The 27,566-nt window shown below is 39.4% G+C and overlaps 3 protein-coding genes across 9 annotated transcripts in view; 1 reads left to right on the forward strand and 2 right to left on the reverse strand.

Moving 5' to 3' along the window:
* METAP1D (methionyl aminopeptidase type 1D, mitochondrial) overlaps window positions 1–9,712 on the reverse strand; it is a 61,805-nt gene extending 52,093 nt beyond the window's left edge. For 4 of the 6 annotated variants that reach the window (XM_081143329.1, XM_081143330.1, XM_081143332.1 and 1 more), the window contains exon 1: window positions 9,656–9,711. In XM_081143329.1, coding sequence (XP_080999455.1) covers window positions 9,656–9,695 — 40 coding nt within the window. In that variant the 5' untranslated portion in view covers window positions 9,696–9,711. Of the gene's footprint in view, window positions 1–9,655 lie in introns of all 6 variants that reach the window. The other 2 variants (XM_081143331.1, XM_081143334.1) reach the window with 2 other exon arrangements.
* Window positions 9,713–9,815: 103 nt separating this feature from the next.
* Window positions 9,816–27,566, forward strand: part of SLC25A12 (solute carrier family 25 member 12) — a 160,506-nt gene continuing 142,755 nt past the window's right edge. Inside the window, exon 1 of one of the 2 annotated variants that reach the window (XM_081143168.1) lies at window positions 9,816–10,015. Coding sequence is in view for 1 of the 2 variants with exons in the window: in XM_081143171.1 (XP_080999297.1) it covers window positions 9,998–10,015 (18 nt within the window). In the remaining variant the exon portion in view is untranslated. The remainder of the gene's footprint in view (window positions 10,016–27,566) is intronic. The other variant, XM_081143171.1, reaches the window with a different exon arrangement.
* Window positions 21,976–27,566, reverse strand: part of HAT1 (histone acetyltransferase 1) — a gene marked incomplete at its 5' end in the record, with an annotated part of 41,655 nt that continues 36,064 nt past the window's right edge. Inside the window, 1 exon segment of the mRNA XM_081141896.1 lies at window positions 21,976–22,417. Coding sequence (XP_080998022.1) covers window positions 22,250–22,417 — 168 coding nt within the window. The 3' untranslated portion in view covers window positions 21,976–22,249.

Below are 27,566 nucleotides of genomic sequence, written 5' to 3' on the forward strand. Positions count from 1 at the left end.
TGGAACAGTGTCTGGCACATAGCAAACTCTCAATAAATAGCCTTAGAATTAATGAATAAAAAGTTGAAAAAATTAAGGAAACACTCTTAAATAAAGTAAGGGTATTTGTTTTGTTTCTACTTATCGACTGTGCCCTATATTTCGGTATAATAAGCTATCTTATTGTGGGCAGGAAAGAATATTACAGAATGCTTTTTAAAAATTTAATCAACTACCCAAGAGCTTTTTTCCTCCTCCACATCACCAGTTAAAATGCAAGAAGGAAGAGCTTTGATATTTCAGAGTTGAAGGAGATCTTAGAAACCATTTAAACTGAGGTCTGTGCCTTCAGAAATCTTCAAGGACCTTGTTGAACATGCAGACCCCCAGGCCCCGCTCCACACCTACTGATTCACAATACCTATGTTGTCCAGAAGGGAAAAAGGATACAGTGTTTAACCCAAGGTTATAATACAGCACTAGAGGTGTGATCAGGATGCTGCTGGAACAGGACGTGGTGCATATAAATCAAAGTGTACTTGAGCTGAATTCTAAAGTTTGAGCAGAAATGCACTTAGATGAATATCAGTGGAGGTATATGCATTTCACACATAGTCTCTGTATGATGTACAGGTGCTATGGCTTGAGGGATGAGTGCCGATTACAAGATTAGAGATGCAGTCTCCAGGTCAAAATATGAAAAGCTTTGTGTTTAAAATAAGCTTAAATCTTTATCTTAAAGACAGGAGGAAGACATTGAAGATTTGGGCAAAGAAAAGTCATGATCATATTTACATTTTAGAAATTTAATTTTAAGTTGAATTTCTAAAGAATGGGGTGGATTAGAGGCAGGAAGGTAAAGGAAAAGGCTATTGTAGTATAGAAGGGGACAAGAGAGTGGGTCAGATTGGGAAGTCATCCAGAAGGCAGTATCTAGAGCATCTACAGTGGCTGTGTGTGAGATCAGTAAGATGGAGAAGTCTATGAATTACTTACCTCTTTCTCTCCTTCCTCCAGATCTCTGGCCTACGACCCTGGGTGAATGCTGGAGTTATTAACCCAAACAGGGAAAAGAGAAGGAGAGGCAGACTTTTCTGGCAAAGATGATGAGCTCTATTTTGGACATGATGACATTGCAGTGGTTCTCAAAGTGTGATTCTTCAGACTAGCATCATTTGGGAACTTATTAGAAATACAAATTTGGCCTCAGCCAGGTGGCTCAGTTGGTTGGAGTGTTGTCCTGTATACCAAAAAAAAAAAAAATTGGGGGTTCGATTCCCGGTGGGGAACATACCTAGCTTGCGTGTTCGATCCCCGGTCGGGGCGTGAGTGGGAGACAGATGGTGACCACACACGTTTCCTGCCCTAGCAGCCTGGATAATACACTAGTGTGAAAACTATTACAAATATAACAGCTTGTGTCTCATAGTAAGTAACTAAAGAGGAAATGATGAACTCAGCATTTAATTCCAACCTTTACCTAATTATCGTCCATACTACACAGACTGGATAGCTAAGAACTACATTTCCCAGACTCTCTTAGGTAGGAGTTCTACATCTGAATTTCACTCTACCAATTAGATGCATTCATGGGAGATTTGAATGGGGAAGTGTGGTGGAGTCCTCGTTACTGTTGCTTCTACTATCTTTTTTTTCTGCTGATGAGCACAGTTGTGGAAATGTTAGATTTTTTCTGAGCAGCATTCTAGTGTCCCATAGCTTTACGAGTATTAAGTAGAAGCTGGAGGTGGTAGCAGCTTAGCTCCCCTGGTGGGCTAGTTCAGAGGAGCTATTCTGGAAATTGTTCCTGTAGGCTCAGGCTACAGGCTTTTTCTTTAACCTCCCAACAACTAAAAACACCCAATTCCTATAGTAAAGGCACTTCCACTTGAAATAGCTTGAATGACTTTAGTTTCCTGCAACTTAACCCCAACTGGTGGGGTTCCAATAATTGGTGTAAAAAAGGAAGGGAGGCAGAGAGACAAGATCAAAATTATTAGGGAAGACCGAGAGAGGATCTGTAGAGAAGGTGGTGCTTGACATAGTCCTTGATATGTAGATAGGATCTGGGGGGAAATTAAGGGCAAGGGAAGAGCATACTAGGCTGAGGATAAGGTATAAACAAAAATGTAGTTATGACAAAGTGGGTATCTCCCTATTTATTCAGTTAAACATCAACAGACGATTACCCAATTTAAAAAGATAAAAAACTTCTATTTGTGTGCAAAAATTATCCCATTTATTTGTATTTTATTTTTTTAAAATATCTTTATTGATTTCAGAGACAGGAAGGAGAGGGAGAGAGAGACAGAAACATCAATGATGAGAGCGTCATTGATCGGCTGCAGCCCGCAACCCAGGCATGTGCCCTGACCAGGAATCGAACCCCGATCGCCTGGATCCCAGGTCGACGCTCAACCGCTGAGCCACGCCCGGCTGGGTGCATTTATTTGTATTTTAAAAATGGTAAGCACTTAAGTCATCAAAGTCCATCCTGTCCAGCTTCTTGGTTGGGATAAGCCACATTTAAAACAATCAAAACAACAGCAAATAGGCTGCGCTTCTGAATCAAATGACTACCCATTTGTGACGTTCTGTAATAACCTCAATGTAATCTTCTATTGGTATACTTATTTGTGGTTTAACTTTTGTTAAAAATATATGTTTTTACTGATTTTAGAGAGAGGGGAAGGGAGGGGGAGAGATAGAAATATCGATGATAGAAAAAAAATCAATGTTTTTCTCCTGCACACCCCGTAATGGGGACCAAGCCTGCAACCTGGGCATGTGCCCTGGCTGGAGTCAAACCAGAGATCTCTTGGTTCATGGATCAATGGTCAACCACTGAGCCACCCCCACTGGGCTGTGGTTTAAGTTTTTTATAACAATACTTTTATTTTTATAAATATATTCACAAATCTGAAAAGAAAAAAAAAATGCTTTGTCAAACTATGTTTCCCAATGTGGCACTTGTGTGTGGTCATGGTCTGCCAAACAGCTATTGTTTTGCTCTCTCCATTCTCCTCATCTCTCACATGTGGCCTCTTTCACATGCAAATTTTATCTCTTTTGTTTCTCCTCTCGTTGATGGTCGTCACCATACTCAAACTCCTTCACCTCCTACCTACTTCCTACTCACATCTGTCTCTATGTATACATACCCTCTCACATTCAAGGTCTTGTCTACTTACTTTCTCTTCAAATGATGTGGTCCTTTCCCCCTCTCTCTTCCACACTCCTTCGTTCTCACCTGCATTTTCCCTCAGACTCCTTGGCCCCCTCATCTCTCCTATCACATGCTCCAACAACTGCTGCCTGGATCTTAGTTCCGAAAAGGACTGTTTGTTGGTCAGGAAATCTGCCAGGGTGGTGGAGGCAATAACTAGGGCAAGAGTGGGGGTGCAGATGCATGGATTTGGGGCATAAGGAGACCAGGTGGCCAGCCAGAGTTTCCCAGGCCTCTGTGGCAGAAGGGGGTGGGCCTGAACTAAAGAATGGGGTTGCCAAAGCAGGGGACAGAGGCCGAGTCCTGCTGCTCAACAGCAGGAGTACACACAGAAACGCTCTGTGGCCTGGATGGGGTCTGAGAGTTGCCAGTTGGACATACTGACCTAGACAACCAATTAAGACATGTTCAAGGTCTGCTGAACAGAACTGTCTTTAAACTAGGCTAAATCCCCTGCTAAGAGTTGCTGATTTTTCTCCCCCTAAATTTTCCAGATTTATAGTCCTAGTAAGAACTGTAAGACAAATCAGACAAGGGTACTGAAAAATCTGACGCACCTTGAATATTAGAGTTAATGTACTTTTGGAAACAAACCAGCTATCTGGTAAACACTGAGGGATCTAGTAGGTATGCTTGATGAGCATTTGTACCAGGAAGGAATTTAAGATCAAGGTCAGGAATGATTAATATGCATGCAGGAAGTCATCAACATTTAAGCATAAGCAATATGAGTCTCATTAAATCTTCAATCACTTCCTATTGCCTGAAGGAACTGGTGGTAGTCAAATGATTAAAGCAATAACATTAAAGTAGAAAAGAGTATTAGAAAATTAATCTGACCCTTATAAAAAAAGCTAGCACAAGTACTAATACACCTAAGCTGACTTTACAAGACTATCCTGGGCAGCTGTGATTTTTCTTTAACGTACTGTCTCCTTGTCCTCTAAGTTAGAAAGCTTTGCTGAAAAGTGACTGGTGAAAGAGATGGTCAAGGGCTTTCGTTTTTTAAATCTAGGTAATTGATAATCTTCCAATGCTTCCTAACAGGCCATCACATTTCTATCTAGCTGTTTGTCATGTCTCCCACTTACTGTATCACCAGAGAACAGCCTCTCTATGCCTCAGACTTCTCCTGCTGTGTTGCTCACTCACTTTTCTGATTACAGCGCCCCTGCGCTCAGCAATGCCCTGAACAGCTGCTATTCACAGAGTATAAAGTAGGGAAGAAATGACAGAAGACAACAGAGGGGAGCTGTCTTTTGAAATAGCAATTCCTAGAGGGGTTGGTTTTCAGCAGCATCAGCCAGTTGGCAGAGAGTATGACAAGGGTGTTCTTTTCATCCCTGACCTATTTCTGTTTGATCTTATAGGAAAATCATAATCTCACTGATCAGAGACAAAGTATGTGATGGCCCAAATTCAGAATTATCACAATGCTGAATAAAAGGATAAATAAGAGTGTGTTATGTAGGCTCCAAATGTGAGCGATATGAGGATCTCAAAGTTAATTTTCCTAAGTTAGTATTTTAGTAATTAATAAACTTTCTCTTATGGATGTGGTAGAAATTTTTTAAAATCATGATCATATTACTAGTAGCCCTCCATAGGAGGAAAAATCATTTTTAAAATGCCTACTCTTTCTATCTATGTTGAGACCATGGGTAACTTTTACTTTCTTCTTTATACATTTCTATAATATCTTAATACTACCACTATGAATAGTTATTAAGAGCTTATTATGTGTAATGCACTGTGCTAAGAGCTGCTGTGGTCCTTAGCACAAGCCGAGGGAAGGACGGAAACTGGTGAGGAACAAGGGCCACTGGAAATCTTGGAGATAGGGGGCTTTCAGGAGAGAGAGCAGATCAGTGACCCAGCCTTCTGGTATTCACACCTGGCCTGCCACTCTGTGTTGGTCTGTGTGATCAAAGGCATATGGCAGGAGTGATGGGAAGTCACTTCTGAGATTTGATTTAAAAAGACTGACTTCTGTCATAGTCACTCTGGTTCTCTCTCTTATCACCAATTGTGGAAGAAGCAGGCTGCCATGTTGTGGGCAGTCCTATGAAGAGGAACAGGTGGCAAGAAAGTGAAGCCTCCGGAAGAAACGGAGACCTGCCAAGAGCCACGGGAGTGAGCTTGGAAGCAGGTCCTCCAGCCCCAGTCAAGTCCTGGGATGACTGCAGCTCCAGCCAACAGCTCAACTGCAACCTGATGGTATCCTAAATCAGAGGCACCCAGCTAAGCTACACCAGGATTCCTGGCCCTCAGAAACTGTGACATAGTAAGTGTTTGCTGTTGGGGGTAATTTGTTATGCAGCAATAGATAACTAATACAGCTAGCTGCACAGGCATTATTTCTTTAATCCTCATAACAGCCCAGTATTTGTCCTATCCCAATTATAAAAGTGAAGAAATTAAAGCTTCACATAGGTTAACTAACATGTCCAATGTTCTATAACTAGTAAGCAGCAGCCTCAAAATTCAAACCTAAAACAGTCTGACTTGAAAACCCACAATCTTAGCGACTGTTATTCAGCCTTCCTCATACTACTTTTATAATCAGAAAAAAATATATATTTTTAATCTTCACCAGAGATATTTCCCCCCCATTGATTTTTAGAGAGGGAGGGAGGGAGGGAGGGAGGGAGGGAGGGAGGGAGGGAGGGAGGGAGGGAGGGAGGGAGGGAGGGAGGGAAGGAGAGAGAGAAATAGAGAGACAGATAGAGATAGAGAAAAACATCAATGTGAGAGAAATACTTCAACTGGTTTGCCTCCTGCTGCCCCCCCAGTCCCCCGCCTCTCTGCAGCCCGTCTTACTTGTCCTTCAAGGCCCAATTCAACTTTCATTTCTTCTGTGAAGTGATCACCCCAGCCCCAAATTATTTTTCCTTCCTCTTATTCCAAGAGCACGATTATAATGCTTGCATTGTTATATGTATTAGGCTAGGCTTCCTTCTCCAATTAAACTAAAAACTATATAACCCAGTTCAGAAGTCACCTCCATATGAAACTGCAGACTACTACCCCCAAACCTTCCGGTTCTCTCTCTTCATTACCATTATCCCTGTTCTTTGACCTTGCTGGGACTTCTTATCTTAGAACAACTCCTTTTCTCCCCTACACTACCAGCCTCTTATTTTTTTTTACTTCTATACTCTAGATTATTCATTGTAATAATGGACCCAGAAACAAACAATACAGAGAAGGTCATGTCCTTAGGAAACTTCCAGCCCCTAGAATTCATTAATTTAATCCCCCTCTTGCCGGCCCCTCCCGTTCTCTTACTCCCTGGTCTTTCCAGTGCATCCATCTGGAAAATTCCAATCAATCCAACTACCCTCACTCTTTTACACACAAGATGATGTGCATTTGGAGAAAATCACACAGTAGCAATGAATGGGGCCACTACAAATACACTGTCTTTAATTTCACTTGGATTTCAAAAGTGGAGGGCAGTACTTCCAGTTTCCCTTATCAGTTTTTTCTCCTCTTTACCAATCTCTTACCTCCTTTCATCTCTAATCTTTGCAAAAATGTATAGAAAGAAATAGAAGTCTTTGGGGGATGAGGAACTTCTTCAATTTTCTGTCCTTTCTCCCACATGAAAAACTATCTGCATGCACATTTATCATTTCCTCCAATCCTAAGGGAGCAGGAGTCTGGTATCTCCACCCCTTCTCACACACATGCCTCAGCTGTCACATTCAGGTGGTCCCCAAGTCCTGTATATTCTACTGTGAAAAGCAGCTATCTTCGACTTCTTATCTCCCATGGCTACACTGCTTAAACTTCAAGCACTTCTTTTTTTAGATTTCTTCCCTTCCCCCACTCCAACCTCTTTCCCCTCCTAATAATCTCTAATAAATATGACTCACAATTTAATTCAAATTACCTGGAATTAAATTCTTGCAGATGCCAAAAAGAGTATGAAGAAGTAAAGCTGCCTTAAATTATTCTTGGAGGTAGATAGATGAGAGAGAGAGAGAGTGAGAGAGAGAGAGAAAGAAAGGGAGTAAGAAGGAAAGGAATAAAGTTACTATCTTGGCCTATCATGTGAAGACAATTGACATTCTGAGATAGTTCATCTTTAGGCTTGCCATATGACTTCTGTGCACAAATATTTCTATAGGAGGTCCCACTCTAAAAGGTCTTTCATTCACATTATATGCAGATACTGTGCTCCCTAAAAGGCTCTTGTTACCTTATCTCTTGCTTCCAAGAGACTGATCTGTCCCTTCCAATGTCACTACTCATAGTTTCTACCCATAGAGAAACAAGCTGTAACAGCCTCTTAACTCAGTATGTTTTTAATGAGTTTAACTTCAGGCCAGGTACTGTGCTTGTTAAGACACAGCTCAACAATAATTAACAATTTAGTTAGGAGTGCTACAGTGAGAAAACATTGGTAACTACTATATATAGGGCATATGTTACTAAAGCTACAGTGAGCTAGACAGTCACAAAGAAAACTTCATGCCCTTCTTAAGAGGTTAAAAAATGTCTTCTTCCTATTTTCCAGGAGGAAAAGATGCACATAGATGTTCATGATAAATCTCAGCACATAAAGACTGATAGTAGATTGAGGTACGTCACCCTAAATGGGTGAAAAGGAGGAAGAGAAAGCAAAGAGGAACCTTCATAAATTTACTCTTCATTTTCAAATTGGGGGGGGGGGAGCAGGCAGGTGGTACAGGAAACCTGTCTGTAGTTTAAAACTATGAATATTCCATAAAAGAAAACTTTCCCCATCACTAAAAACCTCTTCCTGATGACACATTTTTCCTTCCTCTTCCAATGAGAAGATCCCTCTCTTAGTTGTTGCAGCACTGTGGGGTACAGTGGGATGGGTTTTAGGAACCAATAACCAGGCCTCGCTTCCCTAGAGTAGCTTTTCCCAAGATTGTCTGAACCACCAGTTTGTCAAAATCATAAGTGACATAAAAGATTAATATGTTATTTCTGTAATCTGCAACGAGATTATATATATATGTATATATAGAGAGGTACCTAAGTGTATATATAATATGTGTGCATGTTTTGCTTCCTCCTCTATCTTGACTGTCTCCCCAGATCCTCTTCACCATTCCCTGCAGTGCACAAAAAAGAAGTCTAACTGCCATTATTTCTTGTCAAAAGAGGAAACAGAAAAAGTAACTTGATTAGTAAATAGAGTTTGGAATGGAGCCCAGACCTTAAGAGATGTAAATTGGTGTTCTTTTCACAGGGCTGCACTCTCATGTTGACCTCCAGTCTTCCATTCAACCAGTTCAAAATACTGCCTACATCACCTTCCCTTACACTACTCTCACCTCATATCTTCCTCTGGCTCCTTACTCACCTCCACTAACTGAAATACTGAGGTTTATCTGCCTACCAACCTCCTTCCTCTCTAAAAACATTCTCCTCTTTGCTTGTCACACACACACATGCATCATACTCGTCCTATCTGCACACTGACTTTTATGGAGAGACCATGCCATTGCAGTGCACAGGAATGAGGCTTAAAAAAAAAAATCAGTCATGTTCAAATGCCCATTTTCTCTCTTACAATCTGTGTGACTAGTTTTATTAACCTCTCTGTCTCACTTCTCTCATCTGCAAACAGGGAATAATGCCTAATTCATTGGGTTTTATAAGGTAGCTAGCATATGTAATGTGCTTAACACAGTGTCATGTGCTATAAGATACATTATAAACATAGCTATTTACTATAAAGATAATATTTACCTCACAGGACTTATTCCTACATGCCTGACACCTAGGGTAGTCTCTCAAAATATGTTAGTAACCCCTCTTTCCCCACCCTTGGAAGAACTTCCTAGTTCTTTCCAACAAAGATTCAAAAAGTAGTTCAAATCCAACAAGGGTTTCCCTAATTCGGCTGCAGAAGTATTTGCACATTTACTAAAATTTCACCTCTCACACAAGGATAACACTTACTGACAGCTACCCAGACATAATTTCTCCTCTTCTTAACCTTAAGTCACTGTAAGAACATAACCACATTTCCCAAGTTCCCCCCAAGGACGTGCTGTATCGCGCCAATGGCTGCAACAGATACAGGTGTGCCCTGTCTGTGGCAACTCGGCGTCCCGGCGCATTTGTCACCTCCGGCTCATCGCCCGCAGCCGGAATAAGTTTGCTCCGCTAGTCAGACAACTGAGGCGGGCGAAGCAAACTTCAGACAACGTCCCATAAATCTCAAGGAGTGACTGCCAATAGAAGCCACGCAGTGACGCGGTCTAGGCGAGCGACAAGTGAACAAACGTGTAGTCTGTTCCTGCGGCACGTCCATGTGTCACCGCGTGTGCCTGCGCGTTTCCGAGAACTGAAAGTACATTCGTGTGCGCCGCGATGTCTTAGCGCGAGCGTGTATCCCTTTGAACCCGAGTTCACAGCGAGTGAGCGACGGCGCGAAGCCCCCGAGGCTGTCCTCCAGGCGCTTACCTCTGCGGACGAGCAGGTGGACGCCGCTGGGCGCCGCCATGTTGGCGTCGGTCACGTGGCGTGAGCGCTCGCTCGCGGCCCCGCCCCTCCCCGCCCCGCCCAGCCCCGCCCCGCCCGCGGGAGCGGTCCAGTCGCAGCCCTGCGGAAAACTGGAGGCGCCGAGACCGCCCGAGGGGAGCGCGCGTGCGCGCGGGGGCCTGACTGCGGGAGCCCCGGCGGCGGAGCGGCTCCGGCACCGGGGCCAGCGAGGGAACCCGCGGCTACCCGAGCCCGCTCCCGCCGCGAGAGGCGGGCTCCAGCCGCGGTTCGCGCGCTCGCTCTGAGCCCCGGCGCCCAGGTGGGATGGAAGAAGCCTATCAGGTAAGCGTGGCATCCAATATTTGTAGCATCAACATTTTGGTGCATGGAGACGTGAAGTTGGGAGGAAAAAATAAAGCACAATCGGCGTACAACATAGCACTTTGCATTGCTTGTCCCTTGGTTGCAGATTATTTCCCCGGATTCAATTGGACGGTAAAATTTGGTTCAAAGTCATCAACTGCCCCTTGGCGGTCCCATAATCTACATTACTCAGCAGAGACCAGACAAGACAGGATTTATGTGCAGCTGCAGAATCTATTCTGGGTACTCCAGTGGGTATGTTCTGGGGACTTCTCATTTGCCAAGGACAACTCCCCCTCACCTCCCGCCCCCCGCCCCCCGCTTGGCTGTATTAACTGGAATCTTAATCCTAAATTTGACTTTTAAGAATGAGAGGATGACGTCTTCCGATTTCGCTGCCAAAAGATGCAGCCTACAGAAGGCCAATTGTGAGTCAAGGGAGGGAGCTGATGTATCCCTCGCGATGACAGTGCCCATTTGTACCAAATTCACTTTTCCTCTATCTGCGTTCTGGAGCAGATTCCATCCTGCCATGGGCCAGGTATTATTCATCTTGGTAGCCTGGTTTCCAGCAAAGAACTGGCATACAAGGAATGTCTAATGAAGGAATTGAACTCTCCATGGAACCTGTCAAACCAAGAATGTAACAGTTTCCCAGACTTTTAATGCAAGGCTTCTTGGTAAATATGTTTCCTAATTAATTTTTAATAATTTAATTTAATTGTACCCTCAGTGAAAAATCCAGACAATTCAGGAAGGATTCAAGGAAAAAGTGCAAGTCCCCATCCTCACCCTGTGTACACTACACAGTTCCACTCTCCAGATGCAACCCCTGTGTGCATCATTCCATGCCTTTTACAGGCAAATATGTGCAAATATTTTAAATGGAATCGCAGACTTATTGTTATGACTTGTTTTTTCCATTCATCATAAACATCAAATCTCAGAACACTTAGCTTGAGCTCATTCTTTTTAATAACTACATAGTCCTGATATTTTTACTTTTAAAGAGAGTGAGTTTTGGCAGTTCATTAGAGGACTCATGCTGTACTTCTTGGAGACCCAGTTTCGGATGCTTTTGGGTCACCTTGAAAGATAAAGAGAAATAATGTTTTCCGCTGAGGTAAATAAGCTGTGCAAGGATGAGAATGAAAAGTACCCCTACAGGTTACTTCAAGCCCCACCTTTTTCAAACTCAGATCAGTTCCAGGGAGAGGGTTTTTGAATATGGTAAATCTGCTCTCTATAACTGAAGCCAACAATCTGAGTGCAACAGAGGAGCCTGAGAGTTAGCAGGGCACAGCGTCTCAGGAAGTGTGCAGAGAAAAGAAACCTAGAAGCCCCCAGTGAAAGTCCAAAAGGCATTTAGCCCAATTTCAAACACATCTTAAACAGAACACGCGTTCACATGATTTAGGTCAGCCAACGTGGGGGAAACAATTGCACAGTTTATTCCCCTGCAACTAGAAGGGAAGGGAAAAGGAAACACTGTGACGACTCAGGGGGCACCAGCATAGTGGAATCCCCGGTTAATTCAGCATAAAGTGTGGTTATCTAAGACCAGGGAGAAATGAAGCAGCAGTACATTGCACAGGTGATAGCTCATCCCCTGATCCTTGATTTGGCTTCTGTCATAGCACATCCTTCTGCTATTAGGATGAAAAGCTGCCAGCATATGTCCTCCTAAATCATCCGTTTATGAGATATATGCATACTGACCAATAGGATCAAGGGCTAGACCATTGATAATCTGAGACCCCTTACAATTCTAACATTCTGTGATCCTGGGCATGCAGGACATTAGGCTCTCATCTAGACAAGTAAAAACTGTGACTCACTACTCCATTTCTGCCCATCTTCCTACCTGTGAAATTAAAGTTAATTATATTGCGGCACCTCACTCACTTGAACTCCCTCCATTATTCAGATTTTGTACTTGGGTTTCCTGAATAAAAGTTGAATAACTTTTCAAAACCAGGGTTCAAGAAATAAAGGATGATTCCTTAATACCTTCAGTTTCTGTGTCCAAACATTCATTCTTCGATAGTAGAACATTTTTATTAATCATGATTATTGTTATATACGTCTTTTACCTTGGTTTTTAAAAGATCATGTCTTATTAGAATCTTTTAAAATCTGTATATCATTTTTTATAATAGAAATATATCAGAAATAAATTCTAATATTTATATTTTTGAAGTCAGTTTTACCTTTCTCCTACTTAATGATATTTTATTATAGACTTATACCATATAACTTTTTCATAAGTTGTATATAGTTTGTGATAATATTTAAATTATATCAGTTTCTGTAATGTATGTATTGAATTTATAATTCACATTTATGTTTTTTAAAATGCTCTAGGGGATTAAGTGACATAAAATCCGTTAAAAATAAATGTTGCTTTGTAATACTCATTTTGTAACTTGTTTCACAAGTTTAAATTTTAAATACTCATTAGGATTACCTACAATGCAAGATACTTAAAAACATAGACCATAAAATGAAGACTAAGGTGTTTACATTATCTATGAAAGAAAACTGTTATATATGAACATGTAAAACTAACTGAAAAAATGTGGCATTGTTTACTGGGCACAGAGCAGGTTCTATGGCCTATTAGGTAAACTGGTGCCCTGGGACCTGCATAGCTTCCGTGGGACTGTCATCTAGCCTTCATTCACCATTCCTGACCTTGCTTATCAGTTTGCCATCTGAATCAGAAAAATTAGCCTTTTGATTTGATTTCAGGATCATTTCTTAGCATTTTACTCTATAGCTTGAAAAGAGTATTTCCAATCCTGCTCAATAATTTGTCCAATTTTAGTATGAGGAAATATTTTTATTTATTTACATTTTTAAAGTCAAATGTTCTTTCCAGGAACTAGGAGTCCTGTGTAAGTATAATATGTACATACAATAGGGACCTCTCTCTGTAGCTGATTGGATGCCTCTAAAGTTAGGATCCAGCTTCAATGATTATATGTTCAAGCAGAAAGTTTCAATGGCACTCTTTTAGCCAACTTGCTGGCCGAATGTCATTTCCTATACCAATCACTTGAGACAATAATGGATATGTTACAATAATGGATATGAGATAATAATGGGTAATCTAGGGGTAAACTTAGAGAAAATGTAAATGCTCCATTTTTTTAAGAAAAGTAATGTCATATACAAGGCAGTTGTTAAATCATGTGGGTTTCTCCTCATGCTTGATTTATAGTTCCCAAGAGGGAGCCTGGATGAGAGGAGAGGGGATTTAGTTGTATGTGACCTTCATGCCTCTCCCATTTTTTTTGTCTAATGACATTTTCTCAGTCATATATCCCTATACAAATGAACTTTAAGTCCCACTCCCTTCTAACAAGATTGCTCTACCTGAGCCCCTCTTACATTGAAATTCTGAAGATTTCAGGAATCTATAGTCATGTATAGACCTAGTCCAAATTGGCAGTTTTTCAGGGTAAGCAGAGTAGAATGGGACCAGACAGGGCTAACTTCGTTGCAGGTTAAGACCAATACATTGTCCCAAGGGAGTTGTTCTCAGGCCCAGTCTGGCCCATATTTTTTCAAGCTGGTTCAGCCCACTGGCTTGAAAGATATTTTGGGAGATTGTAAGCAGAAATCATGCTGCAGCAACGGCCTATCCCGTTGGAGCAGTTGCCCACCTGGAATGGTTGGCAGGGGTCAAGGGAGGCAAGGCATGGGACCGCTATAGGGAAGATGGGGTAGGTGGACCCAGACCTCTCTCACTGATGCCTCCGAATTTTCTGATAATACTTCTTGCCTTGGTCAAAGACGGCTTTGGACCTGTGCCGGCTCAAGTGGCAAGGCTTCCCTGACCTCATCTCTTGGAACTGGCTCTGCAGGAAGCTGGATTAAAGCAGAAGTGTGCATTTGCCCCATGAAATTTAAATAGAAGTGTGTACCATAATTGACTGCCATCTATTCTCAGTTAGTAATCCCTGGGAAAGTAGCACCTGCTTAAACACTTCTGGAGAATGAAGCATCCATCCACAGTAAGGAAGAAAGGCAGAAAGTTTCCAAGAGAATTCAGTGATCCGTCAACCAATCAATAAATACTTAAGTGCCTACACTAGGCTCCAAGGAGATATATTATTTTTGTTCTTAGAAACTAATTGGAAAGCTGAGACTAATATGCTCACATGGTTGCCCATAGAGAAAAACCAAACACCTTTGAGACTCTAAGCCCTATGGGAGCAACGCCAGGAATGAGGGGTCACAGATTCTGACTATCTCTGGCTGCTGAGAACTGAGAAAAATGATGAACTCTAATTATATACGTTCCCAGGAAATCGCACCTGTTTAATCTCCTCACTTCCTGCAAAGATGAAGGTGAGAGGAAGGGAAATATGTTTCCTTTAGCACCTCCAATCCACACTTGTAAGAGAAGAGAAAGGAAAATGCTCTTGCGCGCTTCTTGGAATTATTTTTAAAGTGTTTTGGTTTTACTTTTCTGTTTACATGTGTATGTAATATGTGCTCTTTAAAAACCTTTTGCCCTGGCCGGGTGGCTCAGTAGATCGGAGCATCATCCCCTACACCAACAGGCCGTGGGTGTGATTGCTGGTCAGGGCACATACCTAGGTTGCAGGCTCCGTCCCTGATCAGATCACGTACAGGAGGCAACCGATGGACCTTTCTCTCTCACATTGATGTTTCTCTCTCCCTCCTCCTCTCTTGAGAATCAATAAAGACATATCAAGTGAGGATTTTAAAAAAATTTTTAATACTGAAATGTATAATATAGAAAGTAGTAGTCCCCCCAAAAAGCTTTCTCCAGGTAATCACTGTTCACAAGTTGATACATATTCATCCAAATTTTTTTCTACACATAAACCATTTGCTGGACTTCCTAAAGGAAGGTGCCTATTTTTACCATTACCAGCCCCACACCTATATAGAATAAAAGCCAGCAGACTACGCGAGCCACATGCAAAGGGGCAGGAACGCACAGTGTGACCTGTCTTTCTTGCAGTCTCTTGTGCCCTCTCTTCCCCTTGCCTTCACTCGGGCTCCTCCTCTGTGATTGCTCTCACCCTGCTTTAATATTCCTCACTGTACTATGTGTGTTTTTCTTTCCCTCCTCAAGTGATGGTACATTCCTGGTTACCTTTTCATGTTTTTCCATCTCTGCTTATTTTTTGGCTGATTTATGGTTCTGCATTTGCTCTTTAATTCTTAGTGTCTTTGAGGAAAAATATATGGTCCTGTAAGATTGTGTGAGGCCAGTTCATAGAAAAATGTTTGACCATTAATGTCAGAGGTTGAAAATATTTGTGATTTTGCCCGGCTGGGCGTGGCTTAGCGGTTGAGCGTCGACCTAGGATCCAAGAGATCGAGGTTCGATTCCCGGTCAGAGCACATGCCGGGGTTGCAGGCTCGATCCCCAGTCGGGGGCGTGCAGGAGGCAGCCGATCAATGACAACTCTCATCATTGATGTTTCAACTCTCTCTCCCCCTCTCCCTCTCTCTGAAATCAATAAAGATCTATTAAAAAAAAAATCCCTTCACCCTTTAAAAAACACATATGTATATATTTGTGATTTTGATATATTTCCTGCTATCAGCATGAAACGATACTCCTTGGTCAGTAACAGTTATGCAAAACACACTGCAGTAAGAATCTCCAGAGTGGAGATTATGAAATAACAAGGGATTTTAATAATAGAAAAGAAAACTAGCTGCATGTCCCTTTCTCCCCTCCCACTCTCCGCCCCCACTCTCCCCAAACTGGCTGACAAACTAAGCAGTAGTGCATTTCTTAACTTCTGCTTGCCTCTCACTCAGCACACTCTATATTCAAGACTGAAACTGTTGGAACAATCAACAGGGCAGATGCTGCCTCGACCTCTCTTCCCATTGAGCTGAGCTCCTCTGTGCTCACCCATCCACTTTAGCCCAGAGAATAACCTGTCTGGAGAGCATTCTCCTCATCTGAAGCGCACACAAACATCTCTGCATTTTCTTTTGCTTGATAAAGGATAAAAGAAGAAAAGCGGCAGCTGCTCTAATAGCAGACAGCAAACAAGCCTCACTGTGGTGGTCCCACAGCCTTCACAAAGGGGATTCAGAGAACTAGGCAAACAAACTGTACAGCCCAAGACCGCCACACAGATTCACCTGCCAAAATTATTAATTAAAAATCTAAAGAACTGTCCAGGTGAACTGAGGGTCTAACCAAAGCACGTTTTCCAACTGGCCTTTTACTGCGATGGAAGAGAGGGAATACAGTTGAAGAACTAGAAAGAGCTTCAAAGATCACCTAATCCAACTCTTAACTCTACCTCTTCCAATTTTAAGATACAGGTAGGCCCAGAAAGGTTAGAAGAGAGAAGATTTACCCCTGTTCCAGCCCGTGTACACTATAGCACTGCAGGTCTTATTTTTTTTCAAGACATTTATAAGGCGCTTGCATCTTATGCACAATAACTCTTCAGATCCTCATAAGAGATGGCATTACATTTTTATTGTATTATATTTCTCCACAGTGTTAATAGAAAGCCCCCAAATTATGATATAAAAATCTTTAAAGCTTTGGTTTTACACTTGGTGTCAATTGATTCATAGAATCAAAGATGGGGACAGTTTGTTTTTGGTAGCCAAATGAAGTAGAGTAAACTATGATTCCTTTGAGAATCAGTTTCCAAAGAAAAGGATTGAGTATTGCTTTTATTTATTTTATTTTTTAAGAAAGCTCTTCACTATCTTTTCTCTTGGTGAGTTCTGCTTCTGAAAGTCAGGCTGAGCAGTCTCACTGTATAAAGCTGCCACTTGTTTTCTTCAGATAAACTTATTTTACAATTTCCCTTGGCTTACAGTTGTATATTATTTTACAATTATGTGGAGCTTCAGTTGCTGAACAATATATTATTTAAACACAATTTTATTTCAAAGTAACACATAGTTTTTAAAAACATGCAATTGTAACAAGGTTTGCAATGAAAAGCAAGTCTCCCATCCCACCTTTCTGCAGTCTGACTCCACTCAACCACTTTGAACTGTTTTTGTTTCTGGTTCTGCTCAAAGTCATGCCAACTGTACTTTATTATATTTGGACTCTGACTTTCTTGTACACTTTTTTTTCTTCTGGAGTTAATAATTTTCTATTCTAATTTGGACCAATTACTTCCTTGGACACGCAATTCAGTTGCCATGCTCACATTTCTTTTTATTGGAATCAGATTAATTTTACTATTTCTTGGACTCCACATCTTACATGCTCTTTGATTTCACCTTCATGCTGCTAAAATAGATCTACAGGTAACTTAACCAGAAAATGTGTGAAGTAAGTTTTCTGGTTTCTTAGGTTTCCAAAACTACCGTTGTTTTGCTCTCAAACTTGATAGTTTGGATATAGGATTCTAGATTCAAAATAATTTTCCATCAGAGCTTTGAAGACATTGTTCCATTGTCTTTTAGCATGAAGTATGGCTGAGAAGTCTAATGCTATTTTAATTCCCTCTGCTCTCCCAGGGTTTCCCCTCTGAAACCACTTAGAATCTTTATTTTATGCTCAGTGTTTTGAAATTTAATAATTTAGTCTATCTGAGGATCTTTTTAGGTTAAGTGGTACAGTGGTTAAGAATGCAAGTGAATTGTATTGCCTGGGCTAAAATCCTAGTTCTGCCACTTACTATGTGACCTTGGGCAAAATAACCTCACTTAATATTACCGTGTGCGTCAGAGGGTTGTTGTGAAAACTGAGATAACTGATCCAAGTGCTTAGCAGATAATAAGCACTCAGTGGATGTTAGTGATGATTTTTTTAATATATATTTTTATTGACTTCAGAGAGAGGGAGGGTGAGAGATAGAAACACCAATGATGAGAGTAGGGCTGCCTCCTGCACGCCCCAACTGGGGATCAAGCGTCCAACCCAGGCATGTGCCTTGACCCGGAATCGAACCGTGATCCTAGGTCGATGGTCAGCTCCTGAGCCACGCCGGCCGGGCAATGGTGATTTAAGCTTGCTCAGCCTCCAGTGAGCACTTCTAATTTGAAGATTCATTTCTTTACTCCTAAGGCATTATCCTCTCATTCTTTGATAATGTCCTTCTGTTTGCTTTTCCTCTCTGAAACGAAAATAAGCTGGCTATCAGATTTCCCATATTGATTTATTTCTTCTATTTTCTCTCTTTTTGATGTCCTGGGAAATTTCTTCAACGTTATACCCCAAGTTTCTGCTGCTTGAATTAGAAAAGCCGTTTTAAATCTCTTAAGAGCTCTTTCTTATTCATTGATTGTTCCTCTTTCATAGTCTGCTTCGTATATGCAGTATCTTTTCTTTCCAATTTTTATTTTGAAAACTTAAAACATGTAGAAAGTTTGAATCATACAGTGAACACCTATATATACTTTCCACCTAGATTCAACAATTTAAAAAAATTTGTCACATTTGCTTTCTCTGTATCTATAGATATGCCTATGCATATATATATATCCCACCTACACAAATATTCTTTTTTTCCTGGACCATTTGAATGTAATTCGTAGATGTCATGACTCTGATCCTAAGTACTTAAAACGTGACTCCTAGGAATAAAGACATTCTCCTACACAATTACAATGATATTATTACAACTATGAAAATTAACAAAATTCCGTATCATCTAATAGAGTCCACAGATTTATCTGTTGTCTCAAATGAGTGCAAAATCTAAAATGTAAAGCGTCATACCCTTTCACTCAGCGATTCCATCTCTGTCTTGCATACATACTCCCACATGGGGTCTATACAAGAATATTCAGCACTACTTGTAAGAGCAGAAGACAGGAAACAACCTGCATGTCTGTTAATAAAGGATTGGTTTGAACACAGTGAAATCAAACTGGAATATCACACTACGGAATATTAGAATGAAGGTGTTTAGGACTGAAGTGTTCTAATATGTAGTAATAACAATATGAGTGCCCAGCTGGTGTGGCTCAGTGGTTGAGCATCGTCCCATGAACCAGGAGGTCACAGTTTGATCCTGTCAGGGCACATGCCCAGGTTGCAGGCTCGATCCCCAGCAGGGGTGTGCAGGAGGCAGCCGATCAATGACTCTCATCATTGATGTTTCTATCTCTCCCTCTCTCTTTCTCTCTCTGAAATCAATAATAATAAAAAATAATATGAGTAAAATTTAACTGGAAGATTCTGAGTACTGAATATAGTATATCATCATTTGGATGTTTGCAGACTGATAACTCTGAGGGGGAAAAAAGAAACTGGTAAAAGAACTGCGTCTGGAGAAGTGAATTGGGTGACTGGAAGGAAAGGCAGTTTACTTCTCATCAAAAGCTCCTACTCATTTTGAATTTTGTACTATGTCCATATTATATAATAAAAAGTGCTTAAAGTGGAAGAATATTCAATCCCATGTAGCAGTGGCTCTCAAGGGTGATTTTGCCTGCCAGAGGACAGATGGCAATGCAAGAGAGATGTCTGGTTGTTACAACTGGAGCTGGGGGTAGTGCTACTGGCATGTAGTGGGTAGAAGCCAGGGATGCTGTTAACCAGCTCACAGTACACAGGTCAGCCCCACACAACAAAGAATGATCTGACCCAAAATGTCAGTATTGCTGAGGTTAAAAAACCCTGCTGTAGAGCAATTCTGGATGAAAAGGTTTGAGAAGAGCTAAGCAAGACTAAAGAAATAAAGTCATGTGCACAGGCCTAAGCATTCAACTCATTGTGCCTTTGAGATAATTCACATTTCTAGTTGTGGAAGATGGTTGGAGAAGTCCAGTATGCTCCTGTCTGCATAGAGTTTATTTCAAATTGGTATAATATCAAGCTTCCATAACCTTGGTTCATGTTAATAATTTAAACTGTTGTAAACATAGTATCTTGACTGTAAGAATGAGGTCAGACTAAAGTTTGTGATTCTACGGCTTTAATCTATAGGTATACTGTTGACCTTTGAACACAGGATTGAACTGCATAGGTCCACTTATACATAGATTTAAAATTTCTGCATCTAAGTGGACATGCACAGTTCAAAGGCCAACTGTATTTTTAATCCACAGTTGGGAATTTGCATATACAGAGGACTGACTTAGGTTACATGTGGATTTTATTATGTGTGGGTGGTTGGCACCCCTAACCCCTGCATCGTTCAAGGGTCTACTGTATTTGCACATCTGTGCATAGCACATATACAAGAACATGCACTGCAGCATTGTTTGTAATGGAAAATATTGGAACAACCTAAATAATAAGGGACTGGTAGAGTAACTTATGGTATATCCATACAGTGGAATACCATGCAGCCATTAAACAAGATAGCTCCGATGATCTTCAAAAGTTTAAAAAGAGAATAATATATGTGGGAGGTTACCATATGTATATTATATATAAAAAATATATACATATATGCTCACTTATGCATATATCTCTGAAAGATATGCAAGATATAAGAAACAGCAGTTGTATGCCCTTTTGCCTTTTTGTACTATGTGCATACTAATTATATAGACAGTTTTCCCCAAGTGAGTAAAATACACTGTATAATTCCACTGCAACACGTAATACAAGAATGAAATGTATATTACAGTAAAGATGTAAACCAATATGGTTTCTACATAAAAGTATGTTGAAAGGTTATTTAGATTGTACTGATTATTTTTTAAACCTCAGAGCTCATCTTTAGGTATCAATTGTGAATTTTCAATAATAAGTTCAAAATTTAGCTAATTTAGATGGAAAACAATTTGCTTTCATATAGTTTCGGGAAGGATTTTACCCGAACGAGTCTATTCCATCTGTAACAAATTAAGTGTATGTACCTCTCTCTGTCAGAAATCGACAACTTCTATCTATATAGAAGCTTCTGAGAACTACAACACTTTATTCTGAGGGGATGGCTTAGTGCCCTTGCTGAGCTGCTAGCCACAGCTATTGTGTGTCCAAAGAGTACCAGTTACTTTGCTTATCCTATGTTTGAGAGGTATTAATGATGGAAAGCTGATCTAAGGACAAGACAAGTACCTATCTGAGTTAGGATTTTGCCTTAAGCATTGAACAAACTGGATTTTAAAAGTTCAAGTTACATTCCATTTTTGAGGTTATATATATCTAATAAAACCTTACTTACTGGCACACATAAACACCAAGCTCTTTTATGATTCTGTGTGAAGCAGTTTATACTCTACTTCAATGAAAATAAAGTAACACTATACTAATCAATTTATCATTACTTTTTTTCTTGTTGGACTTCTAACATCTTGGTAACCTTATAGCAAATCACAACAGGTACACACCTCATTTTACACAAGATTTCAATAATGGTGTAAATTGGGTTTTGTTTGTTGTTAATCTTCACCCCAGGATCTTTTTACCATTGAGTTTTAGAGAGGGAAGGGAGGGAGGGAAGGGTAGAAGTAGTTAGGGGGAGAGGGAGGAAGGGAGGGAGAGAGGGAGGGAGGGAGGGGGGAGAGGGACACACCAATTGGTTGCTTCCTGCACCTGCCCCGACGGGGTCCGGGGATCGAACCTGCAACCTTTCAGTCCAAGGCTCTAACTATTGCACCACAGCCAGGTGTAAATTGGATTTTTAGAAACGGATTTTTATCTTATTATCTTACATTACTATTATTTATAAAATGTTTATGCTAGAACTTCTAAATTATCTTCAAATATTTGATGCCAAATTTAGATTTTAGGCTGTATCTAGTCTCTCTTCTCTTTTTTACCCACCCTACCCCCAACAAGTGGTTAACAGGAGTTTGCTTAAAACAAAACAAATCTATACCAGGAACATTTCTACTTAGAAAAAGATTATTAGGAAGACCTCAAAGAAATGTGTTTTAAAGGTGCTAGATGTAAAATTTTGGAAGCAAAGTGTAGAAAGAATAATAAAAGCTTAAAACCTAAAATTTTTAACAAGACTGAAAAGTTTAACCATAAATGTTTAAGAATCATATCACACTTTAACAATCACAACTAAGCATTTATTATACTGTTTAAGAAGGGAAGCAATCGCAGTGGTATTTCAGAAGCTGTATCTTTTTTTAAAATGTAATATATGCGCATAGACTCTAAATAGTATTTTAAAATATACAATCTCTCCAAAAGAAAATATTCAACTAAAGATAGATAACTTTTAATGTAAGTAAAATGTTACAAGATTTTAAAATTAACTATCATATATTTCACAACACAATGTACAGAAATTTGCAAACTTCCTGTGCAGAGCAGTATAATCTTTACTCTTGAGCAAGGCGTTCAATAACACGTCGGTAATCTTCCACAAGTTCCTGAAAGCTTTCTTCCAGCTGTTCATGTTGCATGCTTATTTCTATTTGGTTCATCTGGTTTGTCAGTTCTTCTGGTCTGAGACACTTTCTCATTTTAGCAAGATCTCTCTGCTTTTTCTGAGCAACAAACACAATTATTGGTTAGACTAAGAAAGCTGATATGTTCTTTTATATTCTTAGAATTTTAAGTCTCCAATATTAAAAATAAGAGTGGTAGGAATATGCCCAAATTTGTCCTATACAGTTTTCTTTTTAATGAAGCCTAAACATAAAGTTAACCACGCATTACAATCCCTCTAAAAGGAGTTAACCAGAAGACCTGGAATTTGTGTTAATTGATGGTAAATACAGGTATGTGACTAACAGCCCTCTTGCCAAAGCATAAAAAATAACTGCCAGTGTAGACATCCAAATATTTCTTTAATAAATAAAATACATTAACCTAAGACAACTGAGATTAAGCACTATTATTCTTAATTTCACTATTCAATCATTAATTAATTAATTTTAATTCCAAGATGGTTTCTTCCTGACACTATGCTCATTTCTAAATTCCCTTACCCAGTGATATAGTTATGGACCACATGTCAATTTTTAACATAAATTGTTGGAAGAGTTTCAGAAAGATAAACCAAAACCTGTGACACTTTAAGCACTTATTGAGTCTGTACTATTCAGACATACATTATCTTATCAAACCCTCCCTGTTTTACTGAGAAGGAAACCACCATGCTGAGGAGTTCGCAGTAGGGATTTGGTAATGACTTCTAAGCAGGAAGCCATGTCAGAACAATGCTGTATCAGTAATGCTGAGGATGGGACTAGAGGACCAAGTTAGCAGCTACTGAAAGAATTCAAGCGACAGATGTTAAAATCCTAGACCAAGTCAGTATAACAGCAGAGATGGAGGGGACAGGGCAGATTTAGGGAAGAAAACATTGGGTGATGTTGGGGGGGGGGGCGGGGAATGAATGACTCCAAGATTCCTGGATGGGTGGAAACTGCAGTAGAGGAAACTTTCTTGCATTTTGGATCAACTGTTCTGGTTTACTATATCAATACTCTCTTACTAGAATATATTATAAAGAGCTCACTTTACATAGAATCCTAACAACCCTATGAGATTAGGTACAATTTTCTTCACTTGGTAGATGAAGAAAAAAAGTGATATAGGGGTTAAATAACTTGTCATAGAGGTAGTAAGCTGAAGAGCCAGTATTCAAACCCTAATGATCTAGTTGGAAGTCTGTATTTTTAGTTCCTATATTTAACTGCCTTTCAAATGATAATAAACCATGACTGCCCCCCCCCAAACCCAGTATCTTAAATCCATCCTAAAAACAAATAAATGTCCCTTAAAGGAAACCCTAATAATTTTGGAATAGTAGGCACATGTGTCATGATCACTACTTAAAAAGCTCAATATTAAGCTAAATTTATAATCACACACTTTTAAAACAAGGTAATAACAATAAAGTTTGAAGATAAGCCTAGACTGAAATACGCTGACACTATAAAAAAATTAGGTTGATACTGGGTCTAAATTGGTGGAGCTAATTAAATGAGGTTGCTACTACTACAATCACAAAGAAAAAAATGAACTTTATTAATACAAGATGCCCCTCTAAAGCAGTGCTTCTCAAATGTGAATGTACACACAGCTTGCTGGGGACCATGTTAAAATGCAGATTCTAATTCAGTAGGTCTGGAGTGGGTGAGAGTTTGCAATTCTAACAAGATCCCAGGTTATGTTAATGTTGCTGATTCACTAACTACATTTTCAATATCAGTTCTAGAGAACTGATGAGAATTCAAATTTATTTTCTAAAGCCAGAAAAGACCGTGTATTCCTTACTCTTCAATAACGTGGATGACAAATGCTTTGTTTCTGCTGTAACAGTGATATTTTTCTGCTGAGAGGCAAGACTGCATCATATAAAGGAACATCTAATTTTAGGAAACAGTTCAGGAACTCAACAGTACTGCATCAAAAATGTATTGTGGCCCGGCCAGGCGTGGCTCAGCGGTTGAGCGTCGACCTAGGATCCAGGAGATCGGGGTTCGATTCCTGGTCAGGGCACATGCCCAGGTTGCGGGCTGCAGCCGATCAATGACTCTCTCATCATTGATGTTTCTCTCTCTCTCTCTCCCTCTCCTTTCCTCTCTCTGAGATCAATAAAAATATATTTAAAAAAAAAAAATGTATTGTGGTATGTGATGGGAATATGAGCTATTTTTCTAAATTGCTAACCAGTTGTAATACTTATTAAGTAATCTAACTCCACTGCTTGAAGATGCTTCCAATCATATTAAATTCTTATATATAGTAGAACCATCATATTAAATTCTTAAATATTTCTAGACTATCAATTCTGTTCCAGATAATGAACAGAATGAATTATGTGCCTATAACTTGTTTTAAATCATGCTATTTTTAACTCTCTGAGAGCTTACTTCTCCAATATATCTCCCCCTTCCTTACCACCTTCAATTTCTTCACTGTCAATTTTTTTCAGATGCATGTTAGAATATCTATTGTAATTTTAATTGGTATGGCAGTAAATCTATGAATTAAATTCAAGAGCTCTAAGTACCTAGGAATAAAAGATAATTGTAAAACTTCATGGAAAAAATATAAAACTATATATATATAAATTCCTCACAAACATGTAAAGGCATGGTTCAATTTTAAAAATAACTATTTTGAGGTATTTTTATTAATCTTTAATATTCCTTAAACTATGTATTCCACTTTGTATATGTATATTTCAAATTAATCTCTTTTTTTTATCCTTACTTGAAGATATGTTTATTGATTTTAGAGAGAGAGGAAGGGAGAGAGAGAGAAATATCGGTTGGTTGTCTCCCAAGCCACCCTGACCAGGGATCAAAGTGAAACCTAGGTATGTGCCCTGACCGGGCATTGAACCTGCCACCTTTTGGTGTAGGGGATAACGTTCCAATGAACTGAGCCACGCAGTCAAGGCACAAATTAATCTTTTAAAAATGTGTAAAAACAGAACTTAAGCCCTGGCCCATGTGGCTCAGTTGTTTGGAGCGTCATCCTATACACCAGAAGGTGGCAGGTTCGATGCCCGGTCAGGGCATATACCTAGGTTGTAGGCTCAATCTCCGGTTGGAGCACCAGTGAAAGGCGACTGATGTTTCTCTCTCACATAGATGTTTCTCTCTTGCTCCCTCCCTTCCCCTCTCCAAGATCAATTTAAAAAAAAAAAAACCAACAAAATTTTTAAAAAAAATCTGATTTGGGGAACACCTCTATCTAGCAAAGTAACTACATTAGGAGCACAAATGAAATACTGAAAGGTAGAACTTAAGATTGGAATAAACAATTCTATGGGCTTCACAATAATTTTCTCCCCAAACAAAAACTTAATTCCTTCATGGTTTATAGCAGTTGATAATTTTTAATTAAGCAAATTAATTAAATATGGTATTAATGTCAATTTATGTTAACATTTGGCTTGTATATGAATCCCCTTCCAGAAAATAATCCTTTCTTCTTGCCTTGTTTTCATGATTTCCAAGAGGGCTTACAAATATTATCTCAAAAATGCCAACACCTCTAAGGGTTCCTTAACTTCCATCTGCTGAACTAGTCTTTTTTGTGAAGTATAGAGATAAGGTTCTTTTGCAAGAATTTTAAAATAATAATGGTGCAGAAGCATTTAAATTCCAAAGACTTCTCAAAAAAATATTTAAAACCCTGGCTGATGTTGCTCAGTTAGTTGGAGTGTTGTCCCATATACCAAAAGGTCGCCGGTTCAATTCCCGGTGAGGGCACATGCCCAGGTTGCAGGTTTGATCCCTGGTCAGGGTGGATACAGGAGGCAATGATTGATGGTTCTCTCACACTGATGTTTCCCTCCCTCTCTTCCTTTTCCTTCCTCTCTCTCTAAAAAAATCAATAAAAAACATTTTTAAAAAAGTACTAAGCCTTAGGGAAATTTTTAAAAATATCTTTAAAAACATGCACACTGTATTGTATTTCTTTCTGTTTAGTTCCTCACTATGGAGCTCTGCATTTCCACTGTATAGAACAGAAGCCTTATATACAGCTGTCATCAACAGTCACACAATTTGTAAAATGTAGAACTAGACCTTAAAACCGAGTTTCCTGATTCCAAACCCAATAATATTTTAACACTCATTCTACATTTTATATTTGTAAACCACTTAGGAATTAACATATGCCTGTGAAACAATATAAAGGGTTTAATGCTGAAACCAAGCAGCTGCACCAATTTTCCTTTTTTTGGCCAAATTGTTCAAATTTATCTTTTCTTGAACACCTGAAAATTACTTCTGTTCTAGAAATGGAGTTTCTTTTTGTGCTTTTAAAAAATGATTCTAGTTAATACAAGTTATTTTTATCTCTTCTTGGCACTGATATAAATGAATTATCATCAATGTTTAAAGAACTTTTTAAGTAAGGTACAAGTACTTCTAATGTCTATCCAAGTAATTTCTTAGTGGGAGAATGTGTTTAAGTTGATATGTAAACTTGATCCCTCAAATAAAGGCAGCACAGAATTGGTACACTTTGCTATCAATCAATAAATTATTTCATACTTCAGTAATTAGTGACAATCAAAATTATAATTTTTCATAAAATGTATTATCCCCATTAGGCAGGCATACATTTTAGAGACCTAAAAAAATTCTAAACCACATTCAATATTTGGCAGTTTTATTTCTTAAATAAAATTTTGTATTTGAGAATGCTGTGATAACAAAACAAAGTACATGAATATCAACCAACTTCTTCCATGCCTATAGGACATTTAACTAATTTCTAGTTTTTCTCAAAGTTTGTGGTAGGTTTACTATCCTAAGCATTGTGGCCTTCAAACCAAAGTGGGGGAAGGGGACCCTTAATCTTTCTTGGTTTTCTCAACTGGATAAAATATTGGATAACTAAGTTTATTAAAAAGCACACTGCTATAAGTAGGGTTAGAACAAGTATCTGAAGAATTTGTAATTTGCCTATGAGCTTTAGTGCAAGAATGATGATAACCATGTTGGATGTTAAGAACCTGAAGAATTTAATAACCAGTTTTTGGTAGGTGAAGTTGTTGGACATGTAAGGATACTTAATAATATAAAAATCATTATCATTCTTTAGAAATAGAAAATACTTGTTTTTATGAACTACAGAAATTCCCATTATTTGGCATTATTCTGTGAATAGTATTTACACTCAGAATTGTAAGTCCGCTAGTCTGCCTATGTAAAATGTCACATA

Source organism: Miniopterus schreibersii (assembly GCF_964146895.1).
Source record: "Miniopterus schreibersii genome assembly, chromosome: 7".
In the NCBI taxonomy this organism is placed as follows: domain Eukaryota; kingdom Metazoa; phylum Chordata; class Mammalia; order Chiroptera; family Miniopteridae; genus Miniopterus; species Miniopterus schreibersii.